Genomic DNA, 27,874 nt, shown 5'->3' with positions numbered 1-27,874 from the left:
CTCTGGTGAAGCCTCTCACCGCCCCTGAGCCTCTGGCCTGTACCCCAGTTCTGTATGTACAAATAAATAAATCTTTAAAAAAAAATAAATAAAAAAAAATAGAGAAACCTTGAGCTAGGTTCACAAAATAAAAATGGGAGAAAACACAAGTACATAGGTTCATAAGTAAAAGAGGAGAAATTTACAACAGACTCAGTAGCAATCAAAAGAATAATCATGCCGTCCCTGGTGGCACAGCAGGTTAAAGCACAGCATTAAGAAGCTAAAGTCACTTCAGCATGAGTTCAAACCTTGCCTGCCCAGGAGATGATCCACATGGAGCAGCAGACCTCTCCTGACCCGCCTGCTGTTCCCCTCAGCAGTGCATTTCAATACATCTGCCTGTTCTGCTCCCTACTCTGTCTCTGGTGAAGTCTCTCAGTGCCCCCTGAACTGTACCCCAGTTCTGTATGCACAAATAAATTAAATCTTAAAAAAAGAATAATCAGAGATTACTATCAACATTTATATACAAACAAGTCCAATAATCAAGAAGAGATGGATAAATTCCTAGAATGATATAATCATGCAAAACTAGATGAAGAAATAGGGGGCCTCTCTGGTGGCCTAGGGGTTAAGGTCTCAGTGCTATCACCTCTATGGCCTGAGTTCAATCCCTGGCCAGGGAGCTAACCCACATATGGTGCAGCAGACATCTGTCTTGCCTGCTGTTACCCTCAGCTGTGTATTTCACCAGATCCTTCTGTTCTCTGGTGAATCCCCTCATCCTGTGCACTTCTAACCTACACCCCAGTTCGTCTATGCAAAAATTACACACACACACAGTACCTAAAGAGACAAATTACAAGCAGTGAAACTGAAACAGCAATCAAAATCCTCCCTAAAAACAAAAGCCCAGGAATAGGTGGCTTTACAAATGATTTTTTTTTTTAAAGATTTATTTATTTATTCATACAGAACTGGGGTACAGGCCAGAGGCTCAGGGGCGGTGAGAGGCTTCACCAGAGACAGAGTGGGGAGCAGAACAGGCAGAATGACGAAGTACACTGCTGAGGGAAGCAGCGGGCGGGCCAGGAGAGGTCTGGCTTGCCATGTGGACTCCTCCGGGGCAGGCGGCAGGCGGGAATCGAACTCATGCGGAAGTGGCTTCAGATTCTCAGTGCTGCGCTTTAACCCGCTGCGCCACCAGGAAGGGCCCTACAAATGATTTTTACGAAATGTTCAGAAATGAACTTGTGTCTATCCTACACAAGTTCTTCCAAAAAACTGAAAAAGTACTACCAAATATTTTTTATGAGGCATACATTACACTAATATCAAAACCAAAGACAACACAAAAAAAGAAAGCTACAGGCTAAACTCCTTAATGAAAACTGATACAAAAATCTTCAATAAAATTCTTGCCAATGGAATCCAACAATGTATCAAAAGGATAATACACCATGACCAAGTGGGATTTATTCCAGGGCACAAGGATGGTTCTACATCAAAAATCAATTAATGCAATCCAACACATCACAAAAAAGAAAAGAAAAAGAAAAACCATATGATCATATCAATAGATGCTGAGAAAGTGTTTGAAAAAGTTCAACATCCGTTTATGATGAAGCCTCTCAAAATTCTTGGAATAGAAGGAACAAAGCTTAATATGAAAAAAGCCATATATTAACAAATTCACAGCTAATATTCTCAGTGATGAAAAGCTGAAAGACTTTCTGTTAAGATCAGGAACAAAACAGGGATGTGCACTCTTCCCACTGATTTCAATATAATACCGGAAGTCCTAGCCAGGGCAATAAGGAAAGAGAAAGACATACAAGGAATCCAAATAGGGAAAGAAGAAGTAAAAATATTACTTTTTACAGACAATGTGGTAACATACATAGAGAAGCCTAAAAGTTCCACAGAAAAACTAATTAAAATAATAAACAAGTTTAGCCTTCCTATATCCAATCAATCTGAAGAAGAAATTAAGAAAGCATCCCATTTACAATTGAAACAAACAAAAAAATCAAGTACCTGGGAATAAATTTAACCAAGGAGGTGAGTGATCTATACAAAGACAATTATAAAACACTGTTATAAGAAATAGAAGAAAACAAAGAAATGGAAAGATATTCCTTGCTCATGGATTGGAAGAATAAAACATTATAAATCTTAAAAACAAAACGAAACAAAACCTCAATGTCATCCTTCAAAGAAACAGAACAAATATTGATGAAATTCACATTAAGCCACAAATGCCTTGAATAGCTGAAACTCTCCTGACTATAAAGGAGGAGGTTGGAGGTATCACACTCCCAGGCGTCAAACTATACTACAAAGCCATAATAAGTAAAACTATATGGTATGGACCAAAACAGGCACATAGAAAAATGGAATTGAATAGAAAGTCCTGAAATAAAACACACATATATGGACAACTAATTTTTGACAAAGGAGCAAAGAATATACAATGGAGCAAGGGCAGTTTGTTTAATAAATGGTGCTGGGAAAACTGGAACACCACATGCAAGAGAATGAAACTAGAATTCTACTTCACACCACCCACAAAAATCATCTCAAAATGGATAAAGAAAACTGTGCACAAGAACTATAAAATATGTAGAAAAAAATACAGGTAAAACACTAATGATATACATCTCAGTAAGAACTTTTTTTTTTTTAAAAAGATTTATTTATTTATGCATATAGAACTGGGGCACAGGCCAGAGGTGTGTGTATATGGTGACAGGACTCACCAGAAACAGAGTGGGGAGCAGAATAGGCAGATGTACTGAAATAAAACTGCTGAGGGTAACAGCGGGCATGTCAGGAGAGGGCATGCCATGTGGGTCACCTCCCTGCCTGGGGATCAAACTCATGTTGCAGTGGCGTGATAACTTCACAGTGCTGCACTTTAAACCACTGCACCACCAGGGAGGGCTCTACTAAAATCTTTAAAAAGTCATCCGCCAAAGCAAAGAAGGTGATGGGAAAGATAAACAGCTGGGATTAGAACAGACTTAAACACTTCTAATAAACGAGAGACATTAACCAAAACAAAGGGAAAACCCAACCCACTGACTGGGAGAAAAGTTTTGCACTCCATACAACTGATAAAGGGCTGATCACAAAGATCTACAAAGAACTCACGCAACTCAACAAAAACAAAGTAAACAGTCCAGTCAAAATAGGGGCAAAAGGGTAAAAAAGACATTTCTCCAAAGAGGAAATGCATATGGCCAACAAATATATGAAAACATGTTCAACATCACTTGTAATCAGGGAAATGCAAATCAAACCATAATAAGATATCATCTTACACCTGTGAGAATGGATCATATTTTAAAAAGTAGCAAAAACAAATGCTGGTGAGACTGAGAAGAAAAAGGAATTCTCCAACACAGATGGTGGGAATGCAAACTGGCCTAGCCACTATGGAAAGCTGTGTGGAGGTTCCACAAACTAACAAAAATGGAGCTACTGTATGACCCAACAATACCACTCCTAGGTATCTACCCAAAGGACACAAAAACATTAATTTATTATTTTTTAAAGATTTACTTATTTATACATACAGAACTGGAGTATTGGCCAGAAGTGCAGGGGGGTGAGAGGATTCACCAGAGACAGAATGGGGAGCAGAACAGGCAGATGTACTGAAGCACACTGCTTAGGGGAGCAGTGGGTGAGACAAGAAAAGTCTGCTGCACCATGTGGGCTCCTCCCTGGCCAGGGATTGAACTCAGGCTCCAGTGGCTGGATAGCTTCATAGTGCTGTGCTTTAACCTGTTGCGTGACCATGGAGGGCCCCAAAAACATTAATTTAGAAGGATACCTGCACCCCTATGTTTTCTACAGCACTATTTATAATAGGTAAGATATGGAAACAACTAAGTGCCCCAAAATGATGACTAGATTAAGAAGATGTGGTACATGTATACAGTGGAATGTTACTCACCAATCAAAAAAGTAAAAATCATACCATTTGTAACTACACAGATGGTTCTAGAAGGGATTATGCTCAGTAAAATAAGTGAGAAAGAAGAAAATATTGAATGGCTTCACTTATAGAAATACCAGGGGAAAATAACAATAAATTAAAAAACCCAAAGTAACAGTCAATTATAAATCACAGACATTCTACAGTGGAAGGGGAAGGATAGGAATCAAAATGGGAGAGAAGAGCACAGGGGACTATGGCGATAGTGTACAAGAGAATTGGTGGTGGGAATTCTAGGGGACTCCACTTGAGAGGAGAAAGGGCGCATTGTACAAATATGAAGTAAAATATATATATGTAAATATATAAAATTTTTAAAAATTATGTCACTTAAAAGGCAGAGATTGACAGAATGAATTACCCAATTATATTATCCACAAGAAACTCACTTCAAATACAATTATATATGTACACCAAAAGTTAAATGATGGAAAAAACACACCACATATACATGAATCAAAGGTAGCCAGAAATTGTATTACTATTAGATAGTACAGACTTTAGAGCAAACAAAATAAATAACAGAAGGACATTATATGATCATACATCTACAAAAATATGTGTATGCACCTAACAAGGGGGTACAGAATACATAAAGTAAAGCTGATAGAATGGAGGAAAAATACATGAAACTGTAATTACAGTTGGAGACTTCTACAGTCCTCTTTGAACAAATTATAAAACTACTAGGTAGAAAATCAGTGAAAATAAAGAACAGCATGGATCAATACAACCCAACAGCATAATAAACATTTTCATCAACTGCCCACAAAACATTTACCAAAATAAACTATATCCTAGACTATAAAACAAACTTGACAAATGTAAAATAACTGAAACCATATAGACTATATTCAATGACAAAATTGAACTCAAACTGGAAATCAGTAACAGAAAAGACAGTGGCAAAATCTCCTAATGCTGGGAGCTGACAAGACACTTGACCATTCACAATCACAGAAACTGAAAGAGAATGAAAAGACATGACACCAGATTGTATAGAATTCTCTAAAAGCAGTATTATGAGAGAAGTACACTGCAATATAGGCTCACATTAAAAAATAAGAAACAAGAAAAATCTCAATCTATCATTACAACAGAAGGAATTATAAAAAGAATAACAAAATCAAAAATCAGTAAAATGAAATTATAAAAATTAGAGCAGAAATAAATGTAGAAGAGAAAAAGACAGCTCAAAAGATCAGTGAAACCAAAAGATAGTTCTTTACAAAGACTGTAAACAAAGTTGGCAAACCCCTAGCAAGACTCACTGAGAAGAGAAATAGCCCAAATAAAAAGAATCAGAAATGAAACAGGCAAAATTATAATTGATGCTCCCAAAAAGCAAAAGAGCATAAGAAACTATTATAAATATCTCTGTGCAAACAAAATGAATAACCAGAAGAAATAGACAAATTTTTATAATCATAAAACAGTTCTAAGACTGAACATGGATGAAGTAGACAGCTTGAACAGAACCATCACAAGCACAGAAATTGAAAAAATAACCAAGTCTCCCTAAGAACAAAACCAGAGTTTCTCTAGTGAAATTTTGAATTTTATCAAGACTTCAAAGAGGACCTAATACCTATCATGCTACTCAAACTCTTCAAAACAAATTAAAGATGGAAAGCTCCTATGAGGCTGACATTATCCTGATTCCAAAACTGAGTAAATGCAGCATGGAAAAAGGGAAAATACAGGCTAGTATCTCTAATGAATATAGATGTAAAATATCCTCCACAAAATCTTAGCAGACTGAATCCAGCAATATATTATAAGAATTATCCACCATGAATGAAGTTTTATTCTAGGGATGCAAGACTAGTTTAACATATGCAAATGAATCAATGTTATGCACGAAATCAACAGAAAAATATGAAAACTACATGATCATTTCAATAGATGTTGAAAAAACATTCAATGAGATTCAACACCCATTTATGACAAAAACTCTTAATAAAGCAGGAATAAAAGGAAATATCTCAACATAATAAAGTCCAGATCTAACAAACCCATAGCCAATATCATATAGAATGGTGAAAAACTGAAAGCATCTTCCCTAAGATAAGGAACAAGACAAGGAAAGCCACTCTCACCACTACTGTTTAATATAGTACAGGCAGTCCTAGCCAGAGCAATTAGGCAACAAAAAGGCATAAAAAGAATCTGAACTGGAAAAAACCTAACACTATTTTCACAAATAACATACAGAGACAACACAATAATAAACATAAAAAAAATCCAAGAATATAGCAAAAACTTCTAGAAATAGTGGATACAAAATTAACACACAGATCTCTCTTTAACAATTCTATATGCAAACAATATACCAAATAATTACACTAAAAAGAATGAAATACCTGGGAGTAAACTTACAAAGGCTGTGAAGGACCTATACACTAAAAATATAACACGCTGTCAAAAGCAACAAGATATGAAGAAATGGAAGATACCCTGTGTTCATGGATGGGAAGGATAAAACATTGTCAAAATGACTACATTACTTAAAATAATTTACAAATTCAATGCAATACCTATCAAACTTCTAGTGGCATTTTTCAAGGTAGTAGGTCAGTTATAAAATTAGTAAGGAATCACAAAAGAATTGCTAAAGTAAGGAATCGCTAAAGTAGTATGGAGAGAAAAGAAAATGGAGATCTCACAGTCCCTGACTTCAAACTATACCAGAAAGAAAGTATGGTACTGAAACAAAAACAGAAACACATGCCAATGGAAAACAACAGAGAGCTCAGAAATAAATCCACAGAAATATGACAGAATCATTGACAAAGTAGCCATGACGATACACTAGAGAAAGGAAAGCCTCTTCAACAAATGTAATGGGAAACCTGGATAGCAAAAATGAAAACAAAAAGAAACTAATCATTTAAATCCATACATAAAAATTGATTCAAAATGGATTAAAGACTAGGATATGAGACCTGATACCATGTGACATGAGAAAAAAACAGACAATACACTCCTAGATATCAACTGCAGAAATTTATTTGGGGATTCAATACCAGTGGCAAGAAAAACAAATGAAAAATGAGATTACATCAAAATAAAGTTACTGCACTATGAAAGAAACCACCACAAAGCCAAGAGAGACAATCTATGAACTAAAAGGTATTTATATGTCTGTAAGGGGTTAATTTCCAAAACATATAGAGAATTTATACAGTTCAAAAACAAAACAAAAAACTCAAGTAAAAAATGAGTGAAAGACCAAGTAGATACTTCTCCAAAGACATACAGATGGCCTTCAGGCACAGAAAAATGTTCAACATCACTCATTAGAATGGAAATGCAAATCAAATCACCATGAGGTACCCTGTGTGACTGGCCTATCCAAAAGAATGCAAACAACAAATGTTGGTATAGATGTAGAGAAGGAGGAAACCTCATTCACTGCTGGTGGAAAATTAAATCGGCTCATCCCCTATGGAAAAAACTCAATGGAGAAAAGCTCTAAAAAACGGAAATGCCGTATGATCCAACAGTATATAACATTTAGGTATTTACCCAAAGAATAGAAAAACATGAATACAAAAAGATTTTTATGTACTCCTACATTCACAGCAGCAGCCAAAATGGAGTCAACTTAAATGTCCACTGATGGATATGAATGGCAAAGAAACTGTGGTACATATTCTCAATGGAATACTAGTCAACTATTAAAAAACATGAAATAGGGCTCTCCCTGGTGGTGGCACACCAGGTTAAGGCATGGCACTATGCAGCATGAGTTTGATCCTCGGTCAGGGAGCTGACCCACATGGTGTGGCAGGGCTCTCCTGACCCGCCCGCTGCTCCTCTCAGCAGTATATTTCAATAGATCTGCCTGTTCTGTTCCCCACTCTGTCTCTGGTGAATCTTCTCACCCACCACGCCTTTGTCCTGTATCCCAGGTTCTATAAGCATAAATAAATTTAAAAATATATTCATTAAAAAAAGATGAAATAGTGCCTATGGGATGAATGGATGGATCTTGAGATGGTTATTCTAAGTGAAATAAACCAGAAAGTTACTGGATAGTTTCACTCATTTGTGAAATATAAATAACCAAAGAAAACAAACTGACCAAACGCAACAACAAACCTCTTAGATGCTGGGAAAACTATAGTAGTTGCCAGAGTGGATGAGGTGGGGGAAGAAGAGAGGGAATGTGATAGGGGCTTGGCGACAGAGCTTTGGTGAAAGGTGAGTGAAGCATGGGTACATGTAGAGGTATGAAGATGTTTTCCCAAAATATATACTCATGTAAACAATTGGCGAATCAATAACATAATTTAAGAAAAAATATAAATGGCCACAGATCAGAGGTGACCGGGTAGATATTATAACTATGTGTAATGTAATAGCCTGGATTGAATCCTGTAACAGAAAGGGGACATTAATGGAAAGTGAAGCCTGCAATTTATTAACAATAATTTACTAAACTGACTGTTTAGTTTTGACAAACATACTATGTAATGTAAGATAGTAACATTCAGGAAAATGGTATTAGATATGAGAAATAAGAGACTTGTGTATCTGCAACTTTTTAAAAAGTATTCCAAAATATAAAAAGTATCAGAAAAGATGTGGGTTTACATCCAGACAAATACTGGTGTTTTAGATATAAAACCACAGTTTTTAGTACTAATTGCTGCAACAAATACAAACTGACATAAAAGATGAACACCGTGAATATCAGAAAAGATTCTTCTTTTTTTTTTTGTTAAAGATTTATTTATTTGTGCATACAGAACTGGGGTACAGGCCAGAGATGCAGGGGTGGTGAGAGGATTCACCAGAGACAGAGTGGGGAGCAGAACAGGCCGACTGACAGAGTACACTGCTGAGGCGAGCAGCGGGTGGGTCAGGAGAGGTCTGCCATGCCATGTGGAGGAGGTGCCATGTGGATCTCCTCCGGGGCTGCCAGGGATCGAACTCATGCGGAAGTAGCTTAAGCTTCTTAGTGCTGTGCTTTAACCCACTGCGCCACCAGGGAGGGCCCAAAAGATTCTTCTTTTTGGTTACATAAACATCTAGAGAATCTTTTAAAAAAAGGAACATGTTTTGGGCTCTCCTTGTGGTGCAAGAGGATAAGTCTCAGCACTGTGAAGCTATCAGCAGCCACAAATTCAGCATGAATTTGATCCCCCACCAGGGAGCTGACCCACATGGTACAGAAGACCTCTCCTGTCTCACCCATGTCTCCCCTCAACAGTGTATTTCAATAGATCTGCTCCCCACTCTGTCTCTGGTGAATCCTCTCACTGCCCCTGCACCACTGGCCTGTATGCATAATAAATCTTTTAAAAAAAGCAACATATTTTATGATATCAGGACTCACAGGCATTTTAATTAGATGGCTAGAACAAGAAGACTCTTGAAGATCTCATCCAATTCTAAGACTGAAGCAAAACAAATGCAGTCTAATTTTGTTTTGGCCCTTTAAAGGAAATTACTTCCATTAATCAAATGAATCCTTTAACTACTGTTTGAAGCAAATGGTCAACAAGTAGAACCAGAAAAATGAGAAACTGACAGAAAAGTGGTTATGTTTTTATTAAAAATGGGACATGGCTGTCCCTGGTGGTGCAGCGGGTTAAAGCACAGCACAAAGAAGCTTAAGCCACTTCTTCATGAGTTCGATCCCCGCCTGCCCCGGAGGAGATCCACATGGTGTGGCAGACCTCTCCTGACCCACCCGCTGCTCGCCTCAGCAGTGTACTCTGTCAGTCGGCCTGTTCTGCTCCCCACTCTGTCTCTGGTGAATCCTCTCACCCTCCACATCTCTGGCCTGTACCCCAGTTCTGTATGAATAAATAAATGTATCTTTAAAAAAATAAATAAATAAAAATGGGACATGACCTGACACTGACAAAAACTACAAAAGGAAATACTGTTTCAGTTTCTAGAGGCAAATAGGAAGACAGAATTTACACTGGTCCTACCTGACTCTTTGAGGGCAGCCCTTAGCCTCACCTGTGGTCAGTGTGTATGTCATCTCTGCCAATTTTCACTTCTCCCACCAGGTCATCATGTTCTCCTTGCTGCCTGGGTTCCCCTGCCCTTGTTTACTTCTAGGAACTTGTTCTTTCTATTCTCAAGTTTTTCTCCCTCCTCCTTGATTATAGCTACTTATAGGAAAATGCTGGTATTGTGTCATATTTCTTTCTTTTCTTGTGTGTCATATTTCTTAACTGCCAATGTTTTAACAGAAGTTTAGTAAACAAGTATTGTACCCTATATAATGTGTCAAATACATGCCAGTTCGTAGCATAAGATTTGGAATAAATGGAAAGTTGAGTTGCAGCTTTGTTTTTATTTGTGTAATCCTGGGCAAGTAACTTATCTCTTCTGAGTCTTAGCTGAAAAGAACAGTATATGCTACTGGGGAAACGAAACAAGTGTATATCATTTCTCCATTGTGCCTGATCATAAAAGTCATCTGAAACATTTTAAGAAAACCAGATTTTAGGCACCTTTCTTAGAGATACTAACTCACTGTGATACAGGGTGTGGTGGGCCTGCAATCTATTTTTCACAAGTATCCTAGGACTTTCTCGTAACTGCTTAATTTTGGGAAACAATCAGATTATCTATTAAAAGCTCTTGGCACTTAAAATTTCAATAAACGGTGACTATGAAAGGTAGGTGTGATGTCAGTGTTAAGATGACATAAATTATTTCACACAGATGAACTAACCCAGCAAAGCAAAACACGAAATCAAAATTTTGTTTTATAATATAAGGTACTCCCTTTTATAAGAGAATGTGAAATATAAACAAAGATTTTTTTTCCTCTAGCAGCTCAGGTTCTCCATCCCTAGCAAATAATAATAATTATTATTGCTATCCTCACTGACCTGGAGGCAACACAAAAGCCCTTGACTTCATGTTCTACAGCGGTTTGTACTAAATGGGAAGGCAGTAAGTTTCTTTCCCACCATTCTATAGTCCACGCCTTCTTCGTAAAGCTGGGAAATTTGTTCTGCTCCTGTTTACTTGCATTTGATTCTCTAAGTTTTTCTGCATGAGGCAGACATATATAAACACACTCTCATATTCTACTGTGCCCAGAAAGATCCCTGGCAAATGAAGAAAATTACAGTGATGTCTGAGAAAAAGAAAGAAAAATGCTTGCTTTGATTGACAGCCTAAAGCAACATCTTCTTGCAGGATGGCAGATAGAACCCATGACTTTTTCTAATCAAGAGAGTATGACAAACATAATGGGATGTAAGTTACATCACCAAATGAAATCATAGTGGTAGATTACTACAGCTTATACTTCTTGGCTCCAAGATTGAGATATTATTAGCTATAAAGGCAGAAGACAGCTGTCTACTTTATAAAATGAAAAACTGAATATTTGATCTCACCTCAGCAGGTTTCTTGTGTTCACTTGGAATTTTTGATTTACATTTGCTCCTATACATTGAGCCAGAAGTAAAGGAAGTAGAAGGACCTGCAAAAGATAATTGGAAAGAATACTGAGACTTATCTGCTAATATAAGTAAATGTTACCCAAGAGAATCTGAAAGATATGGACAAGAGGACAGTGATCTCATACTGCTGAAGTATCCAAGAAAGGCTTGTAGTGGAGCTTAATGGAATTTATAGGTGACTTACCAGCATGAAAAAGCTTCAACAATGCTAATGCTAAGGAGATCTGATTTGGTGTAACCATACCTTACAATATTTTGGAATAACATGACTCATGATCCACTTGGAGAAGATGTATCTGCAAAAGCAACTAGAAAAACTAAAACTGTGGAGCAAGTAAGCTGTGTATTCTTCAGCACTTCCCAAAATGCAATTTTGATAAGGTTGTTGCCTTTTACAAGTGACTTTCATTCAAGCAAACATTTAGTACCTGCGCTACAATTAGAATTGCAGGCCTACAACTTTTACTTTTATACTTCCTTTCCAGAAAACTACTATTAAATGATTATTAGAATTTGACTTTTATTGCTGAGATAATGAAAAATGAAAAAAAAATATATGCCACACAAAACCAATTCTCCCACCTGTAATTTATCTATTTCTAATGAAGTTTAAATGAATAATTAAAAAAAAGGTGCTCCAAGTGCTTCTTTCCTATAAGCATTAGCTTTAACCACTGAAAGACACATGGAACATCTTGGCTTCAAGTTAAAGGAATCCTCAAGGAGTACAGATACAAAGATTACCAGCAGTTGACTGGTTCTACTCACTGTCATCTGAACTGTCACTGCTGCTGAGAGTTCTATGGCGTTTCATCCTGGAGCATGCTGGGAAAGAGAACAACACTGAATAAAACAGTCAACACATACACATACCCATTCCAAAGAACAGTCAATACTGTCCTACAGACCCCAAGAAACAAGAGCAAACGAGACAAATAATTACTGTCAAGAATATTCTCAAATAACCTAGAGTAATAGGAGAAGAGTACCACAAAATTCTCAATATAGAGTACGTCAAAGGCTGGGCAAGGCCTCATATAAACTTTAGGAGGAAGCCTAAGTAATATAGGAGGAATGCTACAGGACTGTTCGAAGTTTCAGATGTGGCCACATTAACTACTGTCCGCCCATACTAAGGGGGAACAGCCATAGGATCAACAGTTAGGCAGCTCCAATAAAGGAAAAAGTAGTAGTGAAGGCAGAGCTGTCAAGGGCCAAGGTTGAAAGAACAATGAGGCATGTTCCACCTTTAAAAGCACAATCACACAACTTTTCTGCCTTCCCTTTCTCCCCTTCTCACGTTCTTCTTGTCCCCATCTTCCAAATAATGAGCATAATTTAAAATGCATCTATATACACACCACAAGGAATATTATAGAAAACCCTATACTGTGAAAAATAAATAATACTTTGGACTAAAATTTCTAATGGCTTAAAAGTGTCTTTTCTATGTTCATGTGGCCAATAACAGAGGTAATAGAGATACTACCCTTTGGAAACATACAAATACTAGAATGTAGGGGGAAAGGAAGACACACACATCTCAAGTCACAAAGAAAATAAAAATATAAACTAGAAAGTACACTAATATAATCAGTAACTGACATTCTTTTATGTATTAAAGTACAGAAAATGCTACTGGGGCAATCTCCTTTCCACAAGACATAAAGGCAAGTGCTACTGCCTTTAAGTTACTCACAGTCTACTCAAGAGGTAAAAATTCAAGTATAAAGCCACTGTGAGCAATTAGGTGTAAAGAGTATGTTGAAAAGTTAAAGATTTTTACTTCTGGCATGACAGTGTGAAGAGCTTCATAAACCCACTACCTAGTAAAAAAAAAAAAAAACAAAACCCACCCAAACAACCATTTAAAATCTCCAGAAACAGTCCTAAGGGCATATAGCAAATAAAGTAGTAATTATTAAAGAAAATCTAAATCTAGTATGTAAAGTAAGAAATCAATGAATCTGGACCTTGATTCTACTTTCCTACATCCTCCCTCCAATAACAGATCAAAGTCAGACTGGTAGTCACAAATATGGAGCTACTTCTCCCCCAGTTACCAGTTACCATACTTTCTGAGTAGAAACAGTAAGTTATCATTTCTCTTCCTGTCCCCAGCTACCTGTTGCTGAGGCTAAGTTCCAAAGAGGTGTGGCTGAGAGGTAGAGGCTCCTTATTCCAGGTAGCACCCACTCCTAGGATAGAATCAATACCTTGAATGTGGTACCACCAAGAATACCAAGGCCCAAGCTTGTTGGTCCCTGTTCATGGGGTGAGGTTCTAATTCAGGAGAGGAGAACATAGGAGATCTGGGACTATACCACTCAGAGGGAAGTACATCATCTCCATCCTCTGCTCCAGCTCAGTGGCTCAGAGATTTTGTCTAGGGGGATAATGCATGCCCTAAGCTCCAATTCCCTTACCCCCACTCCCATAACTGACTTAATTTGCAACAGTGTGGAGAAGTTCAAGCTTAGGCTGACTATCATGCTAGAATAAGCTATCATGCTGGAGAGAACCAGAGAGAGAGCTGGTGTCAGAAAAAATCTCAAATACTAATCTGTCCTTCATAATTCAAATACTGAACTATCCAGGTGCACTGATTTGATTGGATCAGTTTGTGGAGCAATCGATGCCTCAGCATTTATTATAAAAAACAGAGCAATCAGCCAGCAATTAGTGGAGCCTAACAGCTGGGAGTGGTCAGGGACACAGTCAAATCAAACCATGGTGGGCCTACCCCAGATTGCACCACTGAGGAAAAACATCAGAAGTTTCACACAAGGCAGGGCAAAAAGGGGCAGTAAAAAGGTTTCAATAAACTAATCCTGCCAGTCATTAAAGAAGTAAACAAGCAAATAACAATAAACAGCACAGTTGTTGGGTGGGAACCAATACCCAGAGTTGCACATTATATTATCTAAAATATCTAGTTTCCTAAAAAAATTGTAATACATACAAAGGAAGTTTGACTTATACACTAGCAAAAAAGCAGGCAACAGAAACTATGAGAAACCAAATGTCAGATAGACAATGACTTCAATCAGTTAAATAAATATGTTCAAAGAACTAAAGAAAGTCATGATTAAAGAAATAAAGGAAGGTTAGGTGTAATAGAGACAAAGTACAAAAGATAACTAAATGGCAATTCTGGCACTAAAAAATACAATAGCTGAAAAGAAAAATTCACTGAAGGGGCTCAGCATTTAGATCTGAACTGGCAGCATAAATAATTAGTAAACTTCCGGTCGATTAACACATCAAAATATATGTAATACATCAAAAATATATGTAATGGGAATATCAAAAGAAATGAGAAAGGAGTGGGGAAAAAACAATGGCAAAAAAATCTCCAATATACTGGAAAATATTAATTTACACATCCAGGAAGCTCAACAAACTCCAAGTAGTTAACTACTTATGCTGCTGATGCTGCCGGTGCCACCACCAATGACACCACCACCATTACCATGACATCTTCAAGGATACTGACAAAAAGATATTGTGGTAAAATTGTTGAAACCCAGACTGGGAGAAAATCTTAAAAGCAGCAAAGGAAAACTGAGTCCTCACTTGTAAGAGAATCCTAGTAAGATTAATAGTTTAATCTTCATTAGAAACCATGGAAGGGGCCCTCCTTGATGGCGCAACAGGTTAACTATGAAGCCATCAGCAGTCATTACAACAGTCTGATTCCCTTTCAGGGAGCTGACCCACATGGCATGGCAGCCCTCTCCTGACCCTGCTCGCTGCTCCCCTCAGCAGTGGATTTCAGTTGATCTGCCTGTTCTGCTTTCCACTATGTCTCTGGTGAATTCTTTCACCCCCCTGCACCTCTGGCCTGTACCCCAGTTCTTGTATGCATAAACAAATATACCTTTAAAAGAAAAAAAGAAACCACTGAAGTCAGAAGCAGTAGATAAAATATTCAAAATGCTCTGTGTTGATATTTGTACATTTTCAATGAATGTATTGTTTGGTGTAAAACCTAGGACATTCACTATTCTGAAATGCAAACAAAAACAAGACAATGTAATTTAAAGTCGCAGTAAATGTAGAAATTTAAACAAAAAGTAGTAAGTTTTCTAATTATTTCCTATTGAGTGCACAAGTACACATACTCTAGGAATTTCATTTGTCTGATACCATCAGGATATTTTATATAAATAAACCTTCTAGATAAATAGTGTACCAAACATTTAAAATCCTATTATCAATGGGAGCTTTTCTAAAATATCCAATTTTATTGTTGAAGCAATAAATTACCTCAAACTCAGGGGCTTAAAACTATGCAAATCTATTACCTTGTAGTTCAATAGGTCAGAAATGTGGCATAAATCTGTGAGCTAAAATAAAAAAGCTGACAGGGCTGTTTTCCTTTCTGGAGGCTCTAGGACAGAATCCATTTCTTGCCCTTTGCATCTTCTGGAGGCCACACATGTTCTTGGATCCTGACCATCTTCCTCAATCTTCAAAGTCAGCAATGCTGAAACTCTTTGATCCTCCTTCTGGCCTCACATCTCATTCCCTGATCCTTCTATTCTGCCTCCCTCTTCCATTTTTAAGGACCCTTATATCAGGCGCACCCAGATAATCCAGGATTATCCCTAGTTTAAAGTCAGTTGATTAGTAACGTTAATTCTTCTTTGCTATGTAACTTAATATAATCACAGAGTCCAGGAGTTAGGGCATATAGACTTTTTTTTTTTGGGGGGGGGCACATTATTCTACTTGTAACCAAATTTTGCATTGTTAAAAGTGAATATACACCTATGCAAATGTGTTCAATATCTATCTGACGAAGGTGGAATAGTAATTCAGTGGAGGAAAAATAGGCTTTTTAACAAATGGTAGTGGGATAATATTTAAAAATAATGATTTTCAACGTAAGTCTCACAGGTTAGACAAAAGGTAACTCAAGTTAACTCAAAATGAATCACAAACTTAAATGTAAAACTATGAAACTTTTAGAATCTAGGAGAAGTTTTTGGGAGCTAGGGCTAAACAGATTTCTTAGACTTGACAACAAACGCATAATCTCTTAAAGAAAAATCCACCTCCTTCAAATTAAAAAAAACTTGCTCTATAAAATACTTTTAAGATATAAAAACAAGCTACAGAAATGGACAAAATATTTATAAACCACATATCCAAGAATGGACTTGTATCCAAAATATGTAAAGTCTAAAAACTGAATAGTAAGAAAACAAAAGATTCAACTTAAAAAAAAAAGCAAATAAGCACATGAAAAGATGTTCGACATCACTAAGACAATAGGGAAATGGAAATTAAAACCACAATGGCTGAAATAAAAAATAGTGAAAATTCAAATACTGGAAGATGTGAAGAAATATCATTCCTACATTGATTGTAAAACTATACAGCTACTCTTAAAAAGCTATTTGACCATTTCTTTAAAAAGTAAAAGTAAATACCCAAAACCCTAAAACCTAGTAATTTTAATTCCTGGGCATTTAGCCCAGAGAAATGAGAATTTATGTTCATACAAAAATCTGTTTGCAGCAGATTTATCCCAACAACCAAAAAGCAGGAGGAACCCAGATGTCTTTCAACAGGGAGTGGTTAAACAATCTGTGGTACATTCATACCATGGAACACTACTTAGCATTAAAAAGGGACAAAGAATCGATAGGTTGTCTAAACATCTAAAATTTAAAAATCTAAACATCCACAACGTTAAATGTCCAGAGCATGCACATTTAGAGTGATGAAGTAAATTAGCGGTCATCTAGGGCTGGCAATGGCACTGAATGAAACAGGCATAAAGTTGCTTTTTAGGAGGTAACAGAAATGTTTCAAAATTGGATAGTGGTATTAGTTGCAAAACTGTAAATATATTAATACTCACTGAATTGAATACTTAAAATGAATGCATTTTATAGTATATAGATCATGCCTCACTAAAGTTGATTAAAACTTTAAAAAAATTATTGTAACATTTTGACAGCAAGAAGAGTAGCAATTTAAAAATTCTGAACCTACTGAATATAACCTCCATATAGATAATTCATAGAGTGAAAACAGCAAATGACATAGAAGAAATACTTTTGATCTCTAAAAATTCTCAGTGACTCTCTTTCCCTACTTCCCTGAGAGTTTCAGGAGACTGAAGGCTTCTTGTGAGATAACTGCTCTTCTCATCTGAAATTCGGTCTTAGGAACTCTGGCTAAAACAGTGTCCCAATTTTCAACAATATTCTATTCTTAAGGGAGGTGCAGATTTTTAAGAATCTGTAAAATTTGATATTTTAAAAATTATTATGGTAATCATTTTGAATTAAAAATTCTTGTATTATCTTGTGTAATCAGTAAGAGCCTAGGAAAAAGATCACCTAACAAAGAATTAACATCAGTTCTGGAAATTAAGAAAGTGGGTTACAAATGACTTAGAAAACAGTAGGGCTAATTTTAGGGTTTGGGCTGTTATAATTCATTGATCTATTTCTATAAAGCACTGCTGTTTTAATTACTGCAGAAAAATGAGAGTAATAAAAATTATCAGTCATTCTATGACAATGAAACTTTAGATTTTATTGTTTCTAATCACAACAGTCCTACTATAGATATCATTACAGCCATTTTACAGATGAGGAAATTGAGGCTCAGAAGTGTTTATGCAATATGCTTAGAGTCCCATGGCCACCAGAGGGCAAAGCTGGCAGGTAAATTGGGAACCTGAGGTAGGCTGGCTAGATGACAGCATGGTCATCCCACATCAATGTCTGAGAATATTCATGTGGGATGAATATTTAAGGCCCACATATTCTGGCTCCAAGCTGCCAGGCCTCACCAGCTGCTGCTCACTGCCTCCTGAAAACGCTTTGCCCCATTTGACTGGGTAAACACATCTTATTTCATACTTCTCCCATCACTGTCCAGAGCTCTTCCCTCTGCCTATGGTTACATCCCATTTTACTCTGACCTGGTTCTATTCATTTGTCTGATCTCTTCAGTGAAGCTATCCAGATTTCCCTCTACAATTATTCATTCCTTTGCTTTCTATCTACGACTCTACACATGCTTCAGTTTATATAAAAAAAACCTCATCTGCACTGTAAATATTCTTTACCTGTTCAGCCCCACCACAACCACATTGAAAATAGGGACTATATCACTTTCATTTCTTAACCCCAGGTCTTAGAACAGTGTCCTGCACAAAGACTAACAGGGTCTGTGGTGTCTCCCCTAGATTTCCTTTACACACCTCTCAGCTACTGCTAATGGTTCACAGCTGTCCCCAGTCCCCAAAAACTGGAGTCCTGCCAAGGGGAGATTATACTTTCCCTGTCTCCCTCCAGGGGCAGCCAACAGATAATAATTACACTCTCCCTGGTCCTCCCCCACTCCCCTGCCAAAACAGGCTAAGGCTAGGCTTTCCTAAGATAATTTCCTTCCCTCTTGTCCTTGGCCCCTTATAAGTTTCTCCCAAAGCACCCCCCCCCTCAATAAATCATGCATGTTCAAACACTCTCTCAGCTTCTGCTTCTGGGCACTCCTACCTAAGACAACACATGAATTCTCATTAAGTGGTACCTTTTAAGAAGTATTTTAGAATAAACCTTTTTTGTAAAACAAAAATCATAAATTAGCACAGTGCAATCTTGGAATAATTTTCTGATGTGCCTTGATGTCTTACATTTGGGTATATATATATTTCAGCATTCTTTCCTTCCTTATCTCCCACAATGAGTATCCCTTTGTTTTGGCAGAAATGCCAATTGCACCCCTAGGGAACAGCAATTTTTAGGTCTTATTCCTATTATAATCTCAATGAAAATGACCAACAGCATGCTGATTGGAAGATAAGTGTTGATAGCATAATTTTTGGGTCAAAGCATGTGAATGTGTTGAAAGAAAGGTTTACCTGTGAACCAGGTTAATACCAGTGTATAAGGAACATTATCTGGAAGTAAATCCAACAGGGAATATCTGGAATTGGAATCTATATCTGTGCTTTGATGGCTACTTGACTCATTAATATTTCCACAGACCAAAAGGAAGGCAAGGAAAGTGATAACCTCAAACAGTCCTCTCCTTTCCTTCTATATACACAGCCCATAAGACACACTTCTGAAATGCATGGTCAGTGCAAGGAGCCCTTATTTATGCCACCTGCATGGTCATGCAACAGCTTAAAAAATCACCTCAGGCTTTCTTTCAACACATTCACATGCTTTGACCCAAAAATTATGCTATCAACACTTATCTTCCAAAAATAATCCAAAACATAGAACATGACTTATGAATAAAAATGTCCATTAAAATGTCATAACAAAAATAGTAAATAAAATCTAGCTATCAAACAAAACAGGATTAAAGGATACTATGACTATGGAATTTTTTTTTAAAGATTTATTTATTCATACAGAACTGGGGTACAGGCCAAGAGGCTCAGGGGCGGCGAGAGGCTTCACCAGAGACAGAGTGGGGAACAGAACAGGCAGATCGACGAAGTACACTGCTGAGGGGAGCAGCGGGCGGGCCAGGAGAGGTCTGCCACGCCATGTGGTCACCTCCGGGGCAGGCGGGAATCGAACTCATGTGGAAGTGGCTTTAGCTTCTCAGTGCTGTGCTTTAATCCGCTGCGCCACCAGGGAGGGCCAACTATGGAATTTTATTAAATCATTTAATTTGGCAGACAGGGAAATATTTATATGAAGTTGCTAAGTTGGAAAAAAGGTATAGACATTCATTTTGTATCAAGATTTCACCTATGAAGTAAAATATATAGAAAATAGATAAAAGTCACAAACAATTTACCAATATTAGTAACACTGAAGTGATGGATTTCTGAGCAATAAAAACATTCTAGCTTTTTCCATTCTAACAGTACACATATTAAGGGTATTTATAATTAGGAAAAAAAGTCTCAGATTTCAAGGCATCTCTTCCCCATGCCACTCACAAATGATGCAGATGATCTGCAAAATTGAAACTATAAAAGTAACTATCCCTGTCATTCAAGATGGAAATTAATCAGGCAGGCTAGAACCCAGAAACACATAATATAATTAACAGAACAGAGAAGTTTCTATATGGTATCATCCAAAAAGCATAAAACTTTGCAGTATGGAAAAGACAAATATCAAGGTAGTGGTTCCTGATTGAAAATGATTTTGTCCCTTAATGGCATATGGCAGTATCTTGAGACATTTTTTTTGGGTGTCACAGTTTAAAGCAGGGCTATTAATCTCATCTAGGGAGTAAAGGCCAGGGGGCCTGTTAAACATTCTACAACATACAGAATAGTTCTTTATAATGCACAGTTTTATCTGGCCAAAAAATGTCAATACTGTCAAGGTTGAGAAATCTTCCTCTGAAAGGATGAAGCAGAAATCAATAAGAATCACGAGCAATGCTGAAATGATTCACTTGCCTTATTCACTCAATTGGTGAGTTAAAGTAAAAAAAGGGCACTCTCCAAAACCTAAAGGCAATTTTATAGAAAAAAAGGTTGGACTGTGAACAATGGTTAGGGGACTTAGAAATTTCAGCAACTTATAAAGTACACTTGGTGTTTTGATAGTGGGGGTGGTGTGGTAGCATACATCTGAGGTGTGAGCCTATTCTCCTAAATCCTGTACAGTGTTAAAAACCAATGTAACCTCAATAAAGTGCTCTTTATTTTTAAGGAACAGAATGAAAACATAAATAGGTTCAAGAAGGACTGAGATAAAAATCAGGAAGGGTAAGTACATCATGGTATTTGGAAATAATCTTTAATTAAACAAGTGCCTGAAAAGTCCAGTTCTCTTAGACTTTCAGGAAAATATCCTTCAGAACCATTTAAGTGAGGCTATTAGTCAGACCAGAGCATCAGACTTCTTACATCCATGTGGGCAAAGAACCTCCTTAAACAGAAATAATGAATGCTATAAATGTTTTCTTGAGTTGATTAGCTCTGGTTTGGGGGAAATGATGCTAACATTGTCCACAGCGAGAACATTAGGAGCCATGACCTATGTTTTACTTCAGAATTCACCTCTATCTACAAAACATTCAGTATATCATGGCTGCAAAACTGTGGAAATGAAACTTCAAGCCTGTCCAACTTGCACATCTTTCATCTCTACCGCATTTCAGCAGTCCAATGACTAAAAGCCATAAACATTGATCTAGAGAAGGAGTAAACAAAAAATAATCAAAAGAAAAAGAACATATCCTATATAGTTTACTGTTTTTCATCCTCAACAAATCTTAAGATTTAAAGATATAAAGATACTTCAGAGTTGGAATAGATGAACTTTCTTGTACTTTGTAAAGATTACCTTTAATCTCAGTCATTTTAAAGTTTACTTTAAAAAATTAAGACATATGTGTGACTCATGATTCTCCTGTGACCAAATGAGAAGTCTGGAGGTCAACTTTTTCTCTAAGCACTCAAAAATCATTAAAGAAAAATAAAAAGAACATATGAATTTACTTAGGTAGGTTCCTGCCACTCAGCCTAGTATTTCTGTGTCAACCAGTTATCCCTGTTACCAGCAAGCAGGCTTGCTCCTGCCACTCTTTAGTATACAGACTTACTAACAAATTATTTAGGAATTTCAGTTTCCATGAGCAGAAATCTTGTGTGGGAAGGCCAGGTTGAGAGGTGAGTTTAAATTATGGTTCAGCAAACTGCTGCTGTAAAGGACCAAATAGCAAGTAATTTTGGCTTTATGGGCCATATGGTCTCTGTTTCAATTACTCAAATCTGCTGTTGTAGCATGAAAGCAGTCATAGACAGTACATAAATAAATGAGCATGGCTTTGTTCCAATAAAACTTTATTATACTGAAATTTGAATTTCATGTAATTTTCATATATAATGAAATACTATTTTTCACTTTTCAATACTTTAAAAATATATAAAAGGCACTATCAATGGTGAATCTTTCCATCTGCACACCTCTGGCCTGTACCCCAGTTCTTGTATGCATAAATAATCTTTAAAAATAAAAAAAAATATAAAAACCACTCATATCTCACAGATCATAATAGAATCAAGTGGTAGACTAGATCTGGCTCACTGGTTATTGTTAATCTTGGGTATAAACTACAAGAAATATTTCTTTGAATGAAAGAATACTGAAAATTGGAAGCATACAACTGAACTACCACTCTCTTCTAACACCAACCATTCCAAAAATCTTTCAGCCTACTGCTTGGCTCATGAGACATTATCTAGAAGGTTTTAGTGCAGGTGACCTATTCTGTGATATTATTTTGACATATTTTAATGGTTCTAACTATTTCTAAATTAAAACCTGTCTTATACTTTTTTTTTTAAAGATTTATTTATTTGTGCATACAGAACTGGGGTACAGGCCAGAGGCTCAGGGGCGGTGAGAGGCTTCACCAGAGACAGAGTGGGAGCAGAACAGGCAGAATGACGAAGTACACTGCTGAGGGGAGCAGCGGGTGGGTCAGGAGAGGTCTGCCACACCATGTGGTCATCTCTGGGGCAGGCGGGAATCAAACTCATGCGGAAGCAGCTTTAGATTCTCAGTGCTGTGCTTTAACCCGCTGCGCCACCAGGGAGGGCCCTTTTTTTTTTTTTTAGGGAAAAAAGATCCAGTTTAACTTTTAAAAAATTGCAAGTACATTTAAAACATTTATGTACATGTATTCAATTTCAACTGCACAAATAAATAAGTAGGATTGACATTTTAAGAATAAAAAGAAATATTACAAAAGAAATCCTTTTAAGGTAAAATATCATTAGCTAGTAAGAACCCTACAGAATAAACTAAATTAGGAAGAACAGCGTTTATTATGAAATACTAATTCTTTCTCCAACTAGAAAGTGAACATTTTAAAAAATGATCTATATGTCTTATTTGTACCTGTGAATTGATTCCATGTTGTAATGTTTATTCACACGTACACCCTTAAGTACATTTATAATACATCTTCCTGATTTGAAATAATTATCAGAATTTATTAGAAGATAACCTATATGCTAGGTTTTAGTAAGAACAGGCATGTAAGCCTTACATATAAGGTCAAACAAACCCAAACTTACTGAGTGTTCAAATCCACTGCACACCAACTGTAAATACTGTGCTAGTAGAGGACAGGCTCTGTGTTAATTAACAAAACTGAAAAACCAAGTAGTTTGGCTCCCTCAGAGCCAGGGTCACAGGATCACATGTACCAGACACATTGTTACTATGGGTTGGGTGATCACAGCCTAATGCTGGTTAACCAATGATGTGACAAACCAATCAGAGGTGGGTTTCAGATATAACTCCAAAATCAGTTAAGGAGGTGTGGGTATGAAGTGGGGTTGCTCTTAAATGCTCACCACGATACATAGCAATGTCCATGGCAGAGGAGCAGTAAGACATAGAAGTAAACATACCAGGGAAAGACACTAACTCTAGAGCAACAAGTGAAAAAAAAAAAAAAAAAAAGAAATGGCCACATATTTCCCTCAGACAAAATGCCAAAGGACTGACCATAGATGCTAACACAGATTAAACTAGAAAACATATCTGACCTCTCAAGCAGAGGTTCTCAAGCCCCATTACTTGTTGGAATCAGCCAAGGGTCTTATAAAAATCCCAATGCCCAAACTGCACCCATCATTAACTAAGTCAAAAATCAACCTTTTCAATGAACCCGTTTTTGTATTCATTGTTTTCAACTACATTGACTTCTGTTTTATTATTTCCTTCCTTTAGCTTGCTCTGGATTTTAAGATTTATATATGTATGCATACAAGAGCGGTTATAGGCTAGAGGTACAGTGGGAGAGGGTGGTGGTGAGAGGATTTACCAGAGACAGTGGGAAACAGAACTGGTGGACTGACTGAAACACACAGCTGAGGGGAGCAGGGAGTGAAACAGGAGTGGTCTGCTGTGCCATGTGGGTCACCTCCCTGGCTGGAGATCAAGCACATACTGAAGGAGCTGATAGATTCATAGTGCTGAGACTTAACACCTTGAGCCACCAGGGAGGCCCTTGCTCTTGATTTATTCAGCTTTGCCCTCCCACCTCTTGAGGTAAAAGTTTAATATTCATTTGAGACCATTCATATGTTCCTCAGACAAGCATTTAGTGTTATACATTTCCCACTCAGCAAGCACTGATTTAACTGTATCCAACAAGTTTTGATATGCTGTACTTTCATTCAGTTCAATCTATTTTTTTTTTAATTCCCTTGAGACTTCTTCCTTAACCCACGTATTAATGAGAAGTGTTGTTTAGTTTCCAGGTGTTTGGATACCTTCCTGCAGTTTGTTTTCAGTTTGTAGCTTGATTCCATAATGATTAGAGACTATATCTGTATTTAATTCTTTTATATTTCCTGAGGTTTATTTTATGAACTGGGATAAAGTCTATTTTGGTGAATGTTGTATGTGTGCTTGAAAAAAAATACTGCTATTGTGAGGTGGAGCATTCTATGCCAATATCCTTGCTGTTGATTTTCTGTCGACTAGGTTTGTCGATTACTGAAAGAGGGCCATTCAGTTCCCAACTATAATTGTGGATTTGTCTATTTCTCAATTCAGTTATATTGAGTTTTGCTTCATATAATTTGAAGCGTCATTAACTTGTGCATACATGTTTAAGACTGCTGTATCTTCTATGTGGATTGAACCTTTGAGTCATTATGTAGTGTTTTTCTTTCTTCCTGGTAATTTTCTTTGTTCTGCTGTCTATATTACTCTAGCCATTCCAACATATTTTAGGTTGGTGTTTACATGGAATATATGTTTTTTCATCTACCCACCTTTAAACTACCTAAATTATAACATATCAGGAAGTTTGCTTCCTCTACTGTTTTTAAAAGATTTTTAAAAAATTATTTATGCTTACAAGATCTGGGGTACAGGCCAGAGGTGCATGGGGCAGTGAGAGGATTCAACAGAGACAGAGTGGAGAGCAGAACAGGCAGACTGACAAAGTACACTGCTGACGGGAGCAGAGGGCAAGACAGGAAAGGTCTGTCTTCAGCATGTGGGTCACCTCCCTGGTTGGGGACTGTGGGTCACCTCCCTGGTTGCTGCAGTGGCTGTGCATAGCTTCATAGTGCTGCACTTTAACTCGCTGCTGTACCACCAGAGACCCTCTCTGTACTATTATTGTAACTCCTCTCTAAATTTAGACTATTATCTAAAAAATGTGTCATTTTGAAAATAAAAAATTATCTCAAAATACAAAGTTTCAATTTATGATTTAAAAAGGACAGCATTCATGTTCCTAACATATCTAGAAAGCATTAACTTAAGGAAGGGAAAAAAACCTATGAACATGTGAGATTTTCATATACTACATTCTCAAGTGAAAATTCAAAACAGGCTGAGAAGTAGGTAAAACTTACAAGCCTGGGGGTAACTGGGAGACTAAACCTTTATCTGTGAGTAGGAGTCAGTTGGTATACTTAAAGATAAATATTCACTACACCTACAGCTCCAGGTTTTTCCTTTGGGGCAGGGAGCTATTTTTTTTAGTAGTTTCCCAGTTTGAACTTCAGGTGTTTTACTATGATTAGCATTTCAAAAGATTAACAAAGAGACTTTAAAATGTAGAAATCGGGGCCCTCCCTGGTGGTGCAGGGGGTAAAAGCAGCACTAAGAAGCTAAAGCCACTTCAGCACAAGTTCGATCCCTGGCTCCGGAGGTGATCCACATAGTGTGGCAGAACTCTCCTGACCTGCCTGTTGCTCCCCTCAGCAGTGTACTTCATCAGCTGGCCTGTGCCTGTTCTGTTCCCCACTCTGTCTCTGGTGAATCCTCTCACCGCCCCTGTATCTCTGGCTTGTGCCCCAGTTCTATATGCAAAAATAAATCTTTTAAAAATGTAGAAATTGAGAAGGAATAAAACTAATTAGTTATATCACTTGTTAATTCTGTAAAAGAAATGATGAATGAGAAAGTTGGGAAGTACTGACTAAAATATGGCTTTCTGAGAATTAGTTGAGTTCCGTTATTTATGTTGTTCACGCTTCAGTACGGCAGGTAGCCAGATTTGGATATACATAAGTAGTCATTCGAGACAAAACAGCAAAAGGTTACCCCTCAGTTGTTTTAAATGCTAATTGAAGAGAATCACTAAAAGATCTTAGATGAGAACTAGAGAGCATAAATAGAAACTAATTATATCCTCATGGCCTAGAAAACCAAACTTCCAATATAAACTAAAAGCATTCATATAGGAATATGGTCTCTGAGAAAATAACTTATTCTTCTTTATTCATGCCTCCTATCATCTCAGTGCTATTTTAATTATTCTAAGTAAGGGTTTTACAGAAGTGACACACAGATAAAACTCCCCTAACTTGAAATAAAGAGTCACTGTGTAGAGAAAGTAAATTATTTTTTCAAAAATACCTGTGCTATGGTTGATTGTCTTAGTGACAAAACTTTCCCGAACACTAAGACTCAATATTTTCTTATCAGAGAATCTGCAGTTTAATTTCATCCTTCAAGATCAAAGGCACATAAATTAACTTGGTCCACTGATTTGATGCATCTGTGGAGAGCTGCCAGGCAAGGTAGTTCAACAGAATAACTTATTATTTTGTAGTGCTTAAAACAACTTTGGGGAAACTGTTGGGAATTAAATAGAGGCTGCAACACTCAAAAGACATTCACTAATACATCTTTCTACACAGTCACTAGTCTTTCTACTTGATCACTCCAGTGACAAGAGAGTTTACCATCTAACAAGGCAACCCACTACAATTTTTAGAAGAGTTTAAATGAGAAATAATTTTCTGTAAACAGAAAACATCTGGTTTTAACTTTCTTATACTATCTACATACTAGATTTGTACCTGCTAACAACTTCAAATCTCTCCCTTCCTTTATTCTCAGTCTATCTCAACTTTACATCATTTTTCTCTAATACCCAATTCCCCGCCCCCTCTTGCAAACTCCTCGAAAAGCAAGCTATGGTTCCTCTTCCTTTTTTCCCTCATTCTTTAACTGGCTTCTATCATATTAGAGTTCTTTAAAATGTAACTATCAATGCATACTTCCCAATCCCCATCTGTAAGTACCTGTATGCTGCATCTGATATGATGATTACTTCATCTTTCCCACCATCCCTCTTGGAACAAAGGATTTTTCTGGGTTTCTTGTGATTCTCCCTAATATACTCTTCTTCCACTAATCATGTTGTATGTAATACAGTGATGGTGTTTCCCTGAAGTGCTCCCATTATACTACACACGTACTTATGGTTACCAGAAAAAAAAAGAGATAAAGGGGTGGGGTTGGAAGGAAAGAACATGATGGAAAAGAAAATAAAAATAAATCCTAAAATTCTGCCAACCAGACATATCATTTTGGAAGATAAATCAATACCAAAGCCACTATCTTCTCTCTATAGTCACAAAATCTAGAACATCTCTTAACTTTCCTTTCTCTCACCCTGAAATTCCAATCATTCGTCAAATCCTGCTGAGTCAACCTCTGAAATAATCTTC

The 27,874-nt window shown here is 37.0% G+C and overlaps 2 protein-coding genes across 2 annotated transcripts in view; one reads left to right on the top strand and one right to left on the bottom strand.

The window, feature by feature from the left end:
• The window catches only part of ZNF41 (zinc finger protein 41), a 722,252-nt gene that overhangs the window by 312,114 nt on the left and 382,264 nt on the right, over positions 1-27,874 (top strand). The window lies entirely within an intron of this gene.
• Positions 1-27,874, bottom strand: part of JADE3 (jade family PHD finger 3) — a 114,374-nt gene that overhangs the window by 43,221 nt on the left and 43,279 nt on the right. Inside the window, exons 4-5 of the mRNA XM_004689983.2 lie at positions 12,199-12,255; positions 11,365-11,450 (exon numbers count right to left, since the gene is read on the bottom strand). Of these exons, the coding sequence (XP_004690040.2) occupies positions 11,365-11,450; positions 12,199-12,255 (143 nt within the window). The remainder of the gene's footprint in view (positions 1-11,364; positions 11,451-12,198; positions 12,256-27,874) is intronic.

The sequence above is a fragment of the Condylura cristata genome, unplaced genomic scaffold (assembly GCF_000260355.1).
Source record: "Condylura cristata isolate star-nosed mole 26May11 unplaced genomic scaffold, ConCri1.0 scaffold00027, whole genome shotgun sequence".
Classification (NCBI taxonomy): Eukaryota; Metazoa; Chordata; class Mammalia; order Eulipotyphla; family Talpidae; genus Condylura; species Condylura cristata.
This window is presented reverse-complemented; position numbering and strand designations above follow the sequence as displayed.